This window comes from Corythoichthys intestinalis, chromosome 6, assembly GCF_030265065.1.
Source record: "Corythoichthys intestinalis isolate RoL2023-P3 chromosome 6, ASM3026506v1, whole genome shotgun sequence".
Classification (NCBI taxonomy): Eukaryota; Metazoa; Chordata; class Actinopteri; order Syngnathiformes; family Syngnathidae; genus Corythoichthys; species Corythoichthys intestinalis.
The window spans coordinates 26,521,074-26,534,648 of NC_080400.1; the positions used below are offsets into that span (position 1 = coordinate 26,521,074).

The window sequence follows — 13,575 nt, forward strand, 5'->3', positions numbered from 1 at the left end:
ACATATGATGCTATTGTTGTGTGCGTGTGTGCGGTAGGAGGCACGGGTGGGGGTACGTTGTATGCGGCGGCCATAGATCCCTTCCGGGTCAGCCCGGACGGAACCGTGTCTCCTCGTACTGGGTACCGGGGAGGTGGTGGGGGGTCGCGCCTCCGTCTCCTTGGTCTGTCTCCTGCCCTGTCCGCTTCTCCAGGACCGCGCCGGCTGCCGCTGGCCTTCTGTCGGCAGGTTCGTCGGCAGGGCCTCCTGGGGCCAATGGGGCCTGGGGTGGGGCTTGTTGTCCCTTGCCGGTGGAGTGGGTATCTCCTAGTCTCCAACGCTCAGTGTGGCACCTGTCCGGGGTGCGGGGTGGGTGCTGAGGTGGTGGGGGAAGGGGTGGGCAGATGCGGGCGCGTTCGGGGTGGTCTGGGGCGGGAGTTGATCGGGGCCCTGGCGCATCCCCCGCCCTGCGGCCAGTGGTTCTGGCGGACAGGGTCGCGCCTGGTCGAGCCTGCCTCTTAATTGATGCACTTCTCACTTTGCACTGTAAATATCTTTCACCCTGGCACCTACATACTCATTAAGGCCTTCGGGTAGAGTCGGGACAGGGCCATACAGTCCCTGCTCGGCTCTCCCTTGATTTTAACGCATCACCCACCAAGGTTGTGGGATGGTTGGGACCCGTTGGGAGGTACGGGGGGTGACATTATTGTTACCTCCGCAAAGCAGGCCCCGCCATTCCTGCACCTCTTTTAACACACCACACACATCATACTCCACAGGGGAGCTCTGGCAAAGGGCGGTGTGACAGGTGGCCGGGTAGCAATTCCATGGCTACGGACTCACACTCACAAGGGATTCACATGATTCCTGGGTTCCCGATCACAGGGCTGATATGTGCACACTCCACCCCTCCCAATTGCTTATCTCCTAGACACCCCTCCCTTTCCTTGGTTAACACGCCCCCCACATGGTGTCAACCGGAATACATCTAGCTGACGATAGCACCAACATATTCATAGTTAGTGTAGGCGTCAATGTATTTTTTGTTGTTGTTTGTGTTTCTTCTGTCTCTCTCTCCTTCTTTTCTTCTGTTCCCCCTTAACCCCTTCCTTTTCGCTGCTTTGTCTTAATAAACGAGATATGTTGAATGATCACAATAGGAGTAGGTCATACTCCAATGTGAAACATTAAAACTGTTCAAACCAACAGGAAATTTAGACTTCCATTCTCCATGTCAAACAGCTTAACAGGACAGGTTTAAAAAAAAAAAAAGAACACTGCCCACTCGCCTGGCTCTTGATCGATTCCACTTGTTGCACAAGAGAACAAAGAGTCTTATTTTAAGGTTAGTCTGACATATTGCAATAGGCTTGTACAGAGCTTTTTAGTTTAGTTTCCCAATGATAACTGAGCATTGTTTTGTACTTGTATTTTATTCTTTTATTATAAAGTGCCACATCACTCACCAGATCGACCACGGGCGACTTTTTACGGTTCTGTTTCTCCACTTCCACTTGCATCTTAGCCATAGGCTTGGCCATGGCCAGCGCCAGCTTGGCCTCCGCCTGCAGCTTCTTCTGTCGACTCAGGAAGTCCATGTCCTCCAGAGATTCGGAGTCCTCCTCTGTGGTGTCCCGGTCCGAGTAGGACGAACTCTGCTTGGACTGCAACAGAGTGCGTTGAGGAAACAAAATTTGATTTGAGACACTCAGCCACAAGCCATAGAAAGCCTTCTCACAGGAATTTACGTTTGAAAAACAGATTTTTTGTAGTTTTTGTTCGTTTTGTGTTAATATTTTCCCTTTAAAGGCACCGCTCACTTCATTATGGACATGCAGTACATGGTAAATGCTGTACATCAGCAGAGAAGTAAGGTTGAACATTTCCCTCTCTTTGTGTTAACTGTTTCAGACCGACAGGAGGTTAATGTGTCTAGTCATCCATGCTGCGCTGTGCGTATTCCAATTCTTTTCTCGTTTACAGCCTCGGAGTTGGTTAACAGGTTGGAAAACGTGGAACCATAGTTCCATATGGCCGCTATAGTCAAGCAATCTAGGCATTTGGGTCTGGTGTCACGGCGGATTGATAGACTCACCATTGGGGACAGAGGCGTGTCCAGACTGGTCTCTGTCTTGCTGTCATCCGCATCGCTGTCCTTGTCGCTGCCGCTATCGTTGACGAAGCAGATCTGCAGGTTCATGCCGCTCTGCAGCCTGCGGAAAGCAGGGAAAGGTGGAGGTATATTTTATGTATACGTGTGTATATTTTATAGTTATATTTTAAAAAATATTACAAACGGCTCTTAGAGTGAGGAAGGAAAAATGTTATGACAGTGTGAATGAAAATGTAGCATAACTAGAAATTGCAATTTCTGGAGAAATTATTATTGCTATAAACGTCTGCAGACCATGATGCAATCCACAAACAAAAAATATAATTAATCAACAGAATATCTGGTGAGTAAGTTGGGTGTAAAGCCTGTTATTCAATTAACTATTTAAAAAAAATTTTTTTTTTACCCCTCTCAGACGTTTTTTCTTCGTCATACGCACATTCACTGCAGACGAGGAAGCACTCTAGATTGGCCAAATCAGCCAGTAACCAGGGTCTGCAAGTTAATTGTCAAATCTGACAATCAACAACAATCAATTAAGAAATAATTACAAAAAAAAAAAGACAACCTTCCTCCTACTCGCAGCTGACAACGAAACGCTTTACCGTGCCAGCTGAGTATGCATTGGAAAGCTGCATTTCCGAGGTGTTGGCATGATTTTGTAGTGGAAGAGTGGCGTGTCAAGTGAGTCACTGACCTACATTTAGACACTGAAACGTCACAAAATACTAATGCTATACCAGTCTAATTGGTGCACGCGGGTCCGTTGTGTGCATTGCATAGGAAACCTCCCTCCCAATGCCTTCAAAAGACGGCGCTGGTCAATAGAATTGCTAGTTATAAAGGGGCGGCTCGCATCGTGCGTTGTGGTTCCATGCAGACTGGTTACATTGGTGTCACGACCTGGATTGGCAGTAAAGGTTTCAGGGGGGTGAGTGTAACGGGTGCACACAGGTACGTTGTGTGTGTTGCATAAGAAACCTTCCTCTCAATGCCTTCAAAAGAGCGTGTTGGCAAAGAGGGTTGCTAGTTTTGGCTTCTGGCCAGGTGGGTAGTGTGCTTTCCTGCTGTGCTGGATGTGCCGTGTGGCGCAGGTTCGAATCCTAACATTGAGGAGGGGGCGGATTGCGTTGTGCGGTGTAGTTTCATGCTGATCAGTTTCATTGGTGCCGTGACCCAGTTTTCGGGTGGTGAGTGTAACGGGTGCATGCAAACCTCCTTCCCGATGCCTTCAAAAAAGCGGTTCTATGCAGACTGGTTACATCAGGTCCTCAACTTAACTCATTGTTGTAAGTCTTGACGTGTTTTCAGCAATTACCTTGTTTTATTTATTTACAAACAAAGGGAAGTTAATTGACAGTGTTTAAATGTTGAGAAAAAAACAGCACATGAATCAAAGGCCACTTCTGTGTGATCATATTGGAGGGTGAGAGCTGACTCGGTGAGGCGCCGTGTTTTTAATAATCTCCGTGCTTGTACTCAATACAGATCAATGCATGAAGCAGCAGGCACTTCTGTTCCAATATGGCTGACACTGGCTGGGTTTATTTTTTTTGCATCAAGCTCCTACGACAAACTGTGGATGCGGCTTTGAATGCAGATCAATACTCTACATATTCAATGCAGTAATTACAAGCAGAGCTGATTGATCACACAGCAGGGCATTCAGTCAGCGTTGATTAAAATAGATCACTTAGATTGTACAAACTCTATCTGCAGCTTCAGTACAGGTGCCTGCTAAGTTCAAAATTTCCGGAAGACTGGACAGGGAAATATGAATGATTTATGGGCATTATGGGACCACAAATGCTACATTATGGATGCTTCCACCAGTTTTTATTTACTTTTTTTTTTTATAAATACATACATAATATATATAATATCTAAATTTTTTTAGTACTGCCAGCTAACACATTGATAACGGCATTAACGCAAACCCCCTTTGTCGCCGTCAATTTTTTAAAATGCGCGATTAATTATGGCCCTGCCGATTCCCCGTAGTTTGGACTTCAAGACAATGTCCCTATTGTCTGTCAGAGTGAAATACTGGTTCTCAGACAAAACTTAATTTTGAATTTTAATGACCAATATGGGGTACGTTTAGGAGACATAAAAAGTGTAAACCATGGCGTAAAGAGTGTGAACACGGTCTTTTTTAGGCATGTTTAGATGAAAACACAGTGATGCACCTCCCGGAGCAGTGCGCAGTTGTTCAATCTGAGACACACTATATGTGGACAAAAACACACGGAGGATCGGGGTGTAATGTAACTTTGGCTGTTTTAGCCCAAAATGTGGCACCCTGAGGCAGATTGAGACATTTATTGTCATTTAATGAGCTGCAATGTGAATAATTGTGTGGAATGAAAGAATGTGGACATTTTTAGCACCATGAGAACTTCTAGCATGGAGGCTCCGGAGGGTTCGCGCTCCATTCGCGGCTGCCCGAAGCTTACCGTTGTTGGGCAAAAGGACACAGAGGATCGGGGTGAAATCCACATTTTCAGACAAAAAGTAACTTTGGTGTGTTAACCCAAAATGTGGCTATCTGAGGTGGATTGACTGGTGCAAAGTCCCCTAAAATGCACGGAAGTAGATAAATGCTTTGGTAAGACAACCATTTTGGTGAGTTTATTTATTTAATTTTTCAAGTTGTTGGGGAATTCTATTTCATAAATAATGTTAAACCAATGACCACAAATCTTATATTTCGTTAAGATATATAGTACATGTATATAAAAATGTCAAATAATAAAGATAAAATACAAGCAGATTGTACAGAAAAATATGTAATGGAAACGCAGGAACTGTGCTTTGAACCTTTGATCTCAGAACTGTCAGCGGTTATGCTCTTATTTGTAGTTATTTTGGGGAAAATGGATGCATAATTCATCTTTACAAATAATAATTGCCTAACTCGTTTCTAATTGGGCTTCAGTAGCATACCGCACGAATGCTATTTTCAGACCGTGACGTCGACATCGTAACGCAGAAGTGGGACATTATTGACACGCCCTTGCATACAATCCATGTTATTTCTGTTTGTTTTCTCCAGGAATCTTTCAAAAGAGAACATGCCGATCAAATACTGCTGCTATGGAACTTGTAGAAACGACTCTAGACATTATGACATATGAAGGATGTTTTTTTCATACGTTTCCCGAAACCAAAAACTTGGAGGAAAAAATGTGAAGAATAGATCTACTTGCACGGACGCCCAAAAGGTCAGTTTAACGCCAGCAAGGTGAAGCCATTCACATTTCATATGCAGTAAACATTTAGTTGGGGGCAATGGTACTACAGAGGACAAAGAGGTTAGCCGTTTTGATATTTTTACTTATTTTTTAGCATGGCATTTTGCCGTGCTGCTTCGGTCTGACAATGAATGACCTGAATTTTTTTTAAAATGGTGTCTGACTGCCACTGTTACCTTTTCTGTTGTAAAAAACAACTTTAGTAAGGGGGAAGTGAAAGAAAAATAGCAATGTAAATTGCCCCCAAGAACGGTCAGAGACGTAAGACAACCAGGGGATATAATATATAAGAAAGACAGGAAATATGGTGGTAAAGGATAACTTGTTGAAACAGGAGAATGGTGTGGCGTAAGGCAATGCACACAAGAAAAAGGTGTCGATAAAGAGCTAACTCTGGATCAGGTCGGAGTTCTCCTTTTCCCGTCTTTTTCAGCCCTTGACACTCTCTTTAACTGAACGTTTGTATGTTCTTTCACATCTTTACCAGTGAACTTGGCACCAGGGACATCATTTTCGGACAGAATCGGTAGGTTTAGCTCAGTAAACATGTCGTTCGTACACTATTTCCATTCATTTACTATTAGGGACAAATGGGAGGTTGTCCTGCCTAGCAACAATTGCTAACGTTATGAATATTAATGAGCAAAAGCGACGTGTTGCTTGCAGTATGCCATTTGATGTAAGGTAGGCACATGGGAAAACTCCTGTTCGAATAGTTGTAAATTTAAAACTTCAAATATTTAATCATTTTTGCATTAAAAAAAGAAAACAATGAAAACAAATGTAATTAATCGCATGATACCTATGAATTGCACTTGATCTTTTAATTGCTTGACGGTACAAGCATTAAAATTTCGAGGATTTTTTTTTTTTTTTTTTTTTTTTTTTACAGTAAAGTGAATTATGAGTTAACTATGCAAAAATGCGATTAACTGCAATTAAAAATTTTAACCGCTTGACAGCACTAAAATATTTATATATAGTGAATTGAAGATACTGCAACATTGTGTAAATTCTGTGTAGGAATACTGAGTTAAAATAACAGAAATATTGATCTGAAATATAAGGGAAAAGCTGTAAAATTCTAATTTTTAATAATTTGCGTGACATAGAAATCAGAAATTACCTAAATATATGTTTAAATATGGAACGCTAATGCATTGAATGTCAAAGTTGAATACAACTGATATGTTCACAGGCACTGATTCTTTTACATACCACTAGAGGGAGCCATTGTTCCACTTGCAACGTATGTACCACATTTTGAACGAGTAGACTATTAGTTTACCTTGAACATTTAGAAAGAGTGCTGAATATTGAGCTTTGTCAATATTGTCCAGTTAGATTATAACCATTTTTTATAATGTGAAAATTGCAAATCTTGAATACCTTGATAAAATTCCCTAGGGCCGTTTTTTTTTTAGTAATTCTTAGCCATGTTACCCATTCAGTCCATGAAATTTCGAATTCTATCTTATAATTTGGCCAGGGTTTGAATCATTTTGACCTCAATTATGGCTAGAGATAGATGGCACAGAAGGCTGAATGGATGGCTATATGAATACATTAAGTGACGGCATTCAAGCCCCTGTAGAATACAGTATATGCAAACTACAGATTGCAACCATATAACTAATCCATTTCATTCTAATGAAAACCCAGCCATCCGTCCATCCATCCATCCATCCATCCATGATTGTAATTCTAAATGCTGCCTCGTGTTGAGCTTGGGTCCCTGTGTCATCTATTATCGATGAATCCTGTTTCATTCCATTCAGAGGATGTTAAAGTGCACTGAAGTATTCATAGCATCAGTTCCAGTACGGTAGAATGTTGGATAATGATTCCTCTAACAACCCCCGGATGTAACTTGGACGATGGGAGAGAGGAAATGACAGTTACGTTACCGTGACGACAGGCTGGGCTTGCCGCTCTTGCTGCAGCTGGTGTAGATGCCCGGTCCATCATCGAAGAAACTGCCCAGGGCCAACTTCTGCCTAATAGACTCCCTTTCATTCTTTTGGGCCTGAAATGAATGAAAACAACTTAGTTTTAGAAACTTCAGGTAGTCATGGTGACTTGGGACTGTTATTTTTAGGCTGTGACACCATTTCCCTCTCTTATACATGCCACATTTATTTATAGCAGCAGCCTCTTAATTTGCAATGAGAGGCTGGGTGTCATTTTAACAAGCCGAGACACAAAGTGTGGACTCAGCTGAACCAGCAAAACGAGTGAATTACATTCAGAGGCAATTCCACATATTACACAAGGTACAGTACATATTCACAAGTAACTGGAGCTGTTGCATCAAATAACATGCGGAACACCATTGAGTCAAGGGTTAAAATTACCTCAGAAAACATTATGTATGTACTAGGGCTGTCAAAATTATCGCGTTAACGCGCGGTAATTAATTTTTTAAATTAATCAAGTTAAAATATTTGACGCAATTAACGCACATGTCCCGCTCAGACAGTATTCTGCCTTTTGGTAAGTTTTACAGCAAGGTTTTTTGTGCTGTCTAACAGCGAACTCTTGTGGTCGCTTTGCGACATGGTTTATTGCTTTCTTGCCAGTTCAATATGGCTGCACGACGTCTCGGGCTGACGCCTACGTTGTAATGTTGTGCTTACATGATCCTTGGACAAGATTTGTCCGTAAGTATGGTTGTTGTAAAGAATGTACATATTATGTTAGTAAGCGAAATGTTATATTTTTTGTATGAGACGCTTTTTGTTTATGTTTAGTGAACCTGTATAGCGTGCTAAGCTAACGTTGTTGCTAATGCAATGCTTGTGTACTTTTTTTTGTAGTTTCACTACGGTCTAAAGAGGACAGTGGTTTGAGGCCATTTTATTAATAAATCAGATGAAAAAGGAAGAAGTCTGATTATTAAGGCGTCGTTCACTAGCTGTATAGCTTTGGAAAAAGTAGACGCTTCGGAGTGAGGACAGCATAGACAGATTTCAATGACAGTAGAGTGAAATGCCCACTACAGTCCTTATGTACCGTATGTTGAATGTATATATCCATCTTGTGTCTTATCTTTCCATTCCAACAAATAATTTTACAGAATTATTTTACAAAAAATTATATATAATTTACAGAAAAATATGACATATTTTATAGATGGTTTGAATTGCGATTAATTGCGATTAATTACGATTAATTAATTTTTAAGCTGTAATTAACCCGATTAAAAATTTTAATCGTTTGACAGCCCTAGTATGTACATATATAAATGTGAAGAGGGCCGGGGTGTCATTCATTTATTTTCTCAGCCGCTTATACTCATGAGGGTGCTGAAGCCAATCCCAGATATCTATGGGCAGTAGGCCAGGCACACCTTGAATTGGTTGCCAGCCGAGGGTCGGGCAGGGCACAAGGCGACGAACAACCATTTGCGCACATACTCATATTGAGGGACAATTTAAGGACCATCCTAGTGGCTCGTCCGATGGAAGGGACAATTGTTGTCTGTCTGCGGGCCCTTCAAGACACGATCGTACAGTGTGTGTGTGTCTGTGCTAGTGGACTATGCGGGCCCCTCCAGACAACCGGATGAGCAAGGGCGGGGGTTGTGGGGGGCTGGCAGAGATATTTTAACACTTAAAACACTATATTACAGCATCAACTTACCTTTCTTTTTGACCCTCCCCTCGCCCAACCATGCCCACTTACACCAGCAAACAGGGCACCTTAGAAGCTTGGGTGCGGTCGCACCACCAGCACCCCCTTAAATTCTGCCCCTGCTGTGTTCCATCAGTTAATTACTCCCAATCCTGGATTCCTAACTCAGCATTGTCTTGGAAGCACTTCACTCATTGTTTTACCCGTGTAGGATTTTTTCATCCAATACTTAACATCACATCTTTCATTGTTAACCCTCTACAATGACTGAAGTCTATCACAAAATTAAATAAGTAAAAAGTAGAAATCAAGAGCCTTATGTGATCTGCTTAGTTGCCCTATTATGGATTAAATGAATAAAGTAACTGCTCTGACTGTGCCTGTGCCAATCAAAACGGCAGAATTTTTTATATAACTGTTAAATCATATGCCATTGACGGCTAGTCCATGGGGCACATACACCACAATTTGATTTCAAGCAGTTTGGGCCAATATATTTATGGCTAATCAAGCAATAAATGACGACAATTTAAGTCGACAAGTTTTCTCCGCTTTTACTTGTGAAAATACTTACAAATCAATTGGAAAACATTCACACTTACTATATAATCTTATTGCAAAGCTTATTTCAAATCATATGGGCAATTCCATTTTTTTTGTTGTTGTCTTTTTTGGAACCAAAAAAATAAGTGTATTTCACAATATTAAAATCAGTATTTTCATTTACTTGTGCAATTCACAGATGACATTAAATCTATATACAGTGTGTAACTTTTATAAAACAATTTATTATTACCTAGATATAATGTAAACATTTACATACATGAACATTACCATCCACCAAAAATGTTTTAATTGTAATGGAAATTTTTAATTGTAACTGACTCATAACGCAATTCAAACATAGGTTATACAGGGGTTGAACAAAATAGTGAAAACACCTAAGATTTTGATTTTTGACATCATAATCATTGAACATAATTGTTAAAGAATAGCATGAGGAACATTCTAACAAAGTTAAGCATCTCGTATGGCTGGCACAATCCCCAGACTTCAACATTATTGAGAATTAATGGTCAGTTTTAGAGATTCAATTAAGTCGTCGATTCCCACCGCCATCGTCTCTAAAAGAGTTAGAGGGTCTTCTAACTGAAGAATGGCCTAAAATTCCTTTGGAAACAATTCACAAGTTCTATGAGTCAATTACCTTGGAGCAGGGGTGCCCAAGTCCAGTCCTCGAGAGCCCCTATCCAGCTTGTTTTCCATTTCTCCCTTCTCCAGCACACCTAACTCAAATAATCAGAATCATTATCAGGCTCCTGCAGAGCTTGCTGATGAGCTGATCGTTGTATTAAGGTGTGTTCAAGGAGGGAGACATGGAAAACAAGCTAGATAGGGGCTCTCGAGGACCGGACTTGGGCACCCCTGCCTTGGAGAATTGAGACTGCAATTGCCGCAAAAGGTGGACCTACACCATATTAAATGAGTTTTTGTTGATTTTTTAAGGCGTTTCCATTATTTTTTCCAACCCCTGTATATTGCGACATGTAGCACTACACTGCCATTTACTTGAAACGTTTCAGTAAACAATAACTTCAAAATCCTGTTATTTACCTGCACATTTATTCATGAAACCCATGTAGCACACAATACTATGATAGAATACAATGAATGCGTAAAATAAATGCACGAGTTTCAAAACAAGTTAATGTATGTTGTATGTATGAATAAAGTAAAACATGCCATACAGGTAGAGGAATTGGACCACCTGAGCGGGCAGGTTAAGTTTAACGCCCTTGCATTAAACCGGGCACCTGGTTATGTCCAAGGTTTTCCTGCCACTGACTGTACAATATATATGGGGCAAGTAGACAGTTGCTCATTATTAAAAGCCTTTAGAAACTTCAACGAGGCAAAAAAATAGTACAAAATGACAGTACAGTGGTACCTCTACATACGAAGTTAACCCTTTAAAGCAGTGGTGTCCAAACTTTTTGCAAAGGGGGTCAGACTTGGTGTGGTAAAAATGTGGGGGGCCGCCCTTGGCTGATGTCCTTTACGTAGAACAATATATTTAAGCAAATTTTAGCAAGCCATTCTGTGTGTCACATTTGCTTTATTATTATTTTTTTAATAAATAATTTCAACAATCTCGCAACTAGCCTTTGTGGCATTCTCTTTCGACTCTCGGGCTCTTGCGAAATACTGCTGCTGTGAAATTAAACTAGCTTCAAGTTGCTTCAATTTCTCGTTACGTATATTCCCTGTAATCTTGTCGTACATTTCAGCTTGTCTTGTTTGGTAATATCGCCTCACATTGAACTCTTTAAAAACAGTGACTGTCTCTTTGCAAATTAGGCAGACAGTATTTGGGTATTTTAGTGAAGAAATAGTCCAATTTCCGTCTATCCTTGAAGCCATTTTAGAAAATTGGGAGTATAGGGTCATGCGGGGTAATGTTGCTTAGAATGCTGCTGCCTTTTAGTAGGTAAATGAGGAGCAGCATTTAGTGTGTAAGATACTTCATATGCTGGTAGCAGTACTGCTGACCAATTTATTAAGTCTGTGTGTGGACCAGACTTTATTGATTTTATGACAGAGGCTGAGGGCCGGATGAAATTTGACCACGGGCCGCATTTGGCCCCCAAGCCGGACTTGGACATGTCTGCAACATGAAGCAATTGTCAGAGAATCCCAAAATTTAAAAAATAAGGTCCTAATGGTACTTTTTTCAAATTTGTAAAAAAAGAAAAATCTAAATATATGTGTAATATAATAAGCACTCTAATAGCTATAACCCTAGCTAAATCACAGACTTTCTTTCTCATTGAACCTGCAGATGCATGTGTTCACTTGCATCCATCGTTTAAAAAAAAAAAAAAAAATTTTAAATTCTAAATTAGCCTCAAAATAATGAAATTCTAAGTGTATCAAATGTAATACATTAGGCTATAAGGGGTTAATTCGTTCCAGGACCTTGTTTGTAAGTCAAAATGGTCGTATGTCGAGCAGAATTTTCCCATAAGAATACATTGGAATTCTATTTGTTCGTTCCACAGCCCAAAAACCTACACTAAATCCTTAGTAAATACTGCTGTTACAATTGCAAATAACAATTACAAAGAGCAATTAAAATACATTATGGATAAAAATCGGAATAATAATATAATAATAGTAATTCAAATAAGAATACCTGTAATAATGTAACAAATTGGGTTCTAATGTGGCAGTCATATTTTGTGTGGTGTACCTGAACGCACCGTGGGGCTGACGGCAGAGGGAGAGAGTGCAGTTGATATATTCCTTTTACTTTTAACGTGCTTTTGTTGCGGGCAGTTGGTGTGTTGTGTTACAAGTTCTGAAATAAATGATTAAAAACCTGAGAAAGCTGGTGATTTATTTGGCGATGGTTGTCAACTTTACTGGCAAACGCAGGTCGGAAGATTATTGTCAAGCAGTTCATGGACACGCACCCCACGCTCATATTTTTCCATTGGTAAGCCTCACCTTTTTTCTTTTTTCACCACCTGTTTTAACATTCTTGGAACCCATGTTGATTTCTCTCACAAAAAAATCCGCCGTGTCTGCGTCTTGCAGGAAAACAATGAAATTGCGACGCTGTCATAAATTGTCGTATTTTGAGCATTTCGTCGGGATTTAGAAACAAATAGCCAGCCAATTTTACATCGGATGTCGAAAAGATCGTGTGTCGAAGCGATTGTATGTCGAGGTACCACTGTATAGCCCTTTTCACACACATATCCAGGGAAATTCCCATTTAAGGTGATGCGGGATTTACTCGCGTCATTGCTTTCATGCATGCAGAGATGTCCCGAGAATGACGCTAGTTGGACACTTTCACAGACTTGTCCAGTATTGCTCACTGGCGCTCTCTGTGCGGGTCGGCTGCTGGACATTACGTCATTTTTGGTCATCACAATGTTGGTCAAATCGTGTTTTGCTCCAGATTGACCGTTCCTGACATCGTAACTGCAGCCAATTCAAGGTCATCAAGACTGTATTCAAGCCCAGGCGATCCAAGAGATGGGTGTTGAGATATTACTTGCTGGGCACCATTCGACACCTCTGCTGCCCTTGTTTTGAAATCCCCTACATTGTGCTAGTATTTGAGTGTACTGTATTTGTTTTGTTGTCTTATCGGCTCTCTGCCTACCGCTTAGGTTAGTTTAATTGATCCCCGTTGATTAGACATGTGCCGATTACCGGTTTCAAGGTATACTGTGGTATAAAAACGTCAAGGTTTCAAAACTGCAAACATTTTTTATCACAACTTCACTCAGGTTTTAGCTATTTTTAATGTCCCAAAAATGCATGGAGAAATCCCTCGCTTGCAGCTGCAAGGCTCAACCCTTCCCCACCGGTTGTGTCTCAGTGTCAGTGAGTCAGCTGTGCTACATGATGGCTGGAGAAGGTAAAACTCCTGAACTCTTTTTTTTCCCCCATCGAAAAAAAGAAATCGCTGGTATGGGAATACTTCGACTACAGAAAAGTTACAGACGGCCGCGGCTTAGAGGAGGAGGCCAACCGACATGTAAATCATTTCTGCTGGAGGGTGGCTGCCGAGGACGCAAT

The 13,575-nt window shown here is 41.1% G+C and overlaps 1 protein-coding gene across 3 annotated transcripts in view; it reads right to left on the reverse strand.

Annotated features, from left to right (window-relative positions):
* schip1 (schwannomin interacting protein 1) overlaps positions 1–13,575 on the reverse strand; it is a 489,903-nt gene that overhangs the window by 9,611 nt on the left and 466,717 nt on the right. For all 3 annotated transcript variants that reach the window (XM_057838692.1, XM_057838693.1, XM_057838694.1), the window contains 3 exons: positions 7,257–7,375; positions 2,078–2,195; positions 1,449–1,646 (listed from right to left, as the gene is read on the reverse strand). In XM_057838692.1, coding sequence (XP_057694675.1) covers positions 1,449–1,646; positions 2,078–2,195; positions 7,257–7,375 — 435 coding nt within the window. The remainder of the gene's footprint in view (positions 1–1,448; positions 1,647–2,077; positions 2,196–7,256; positions 7,376–13,575) is intronic.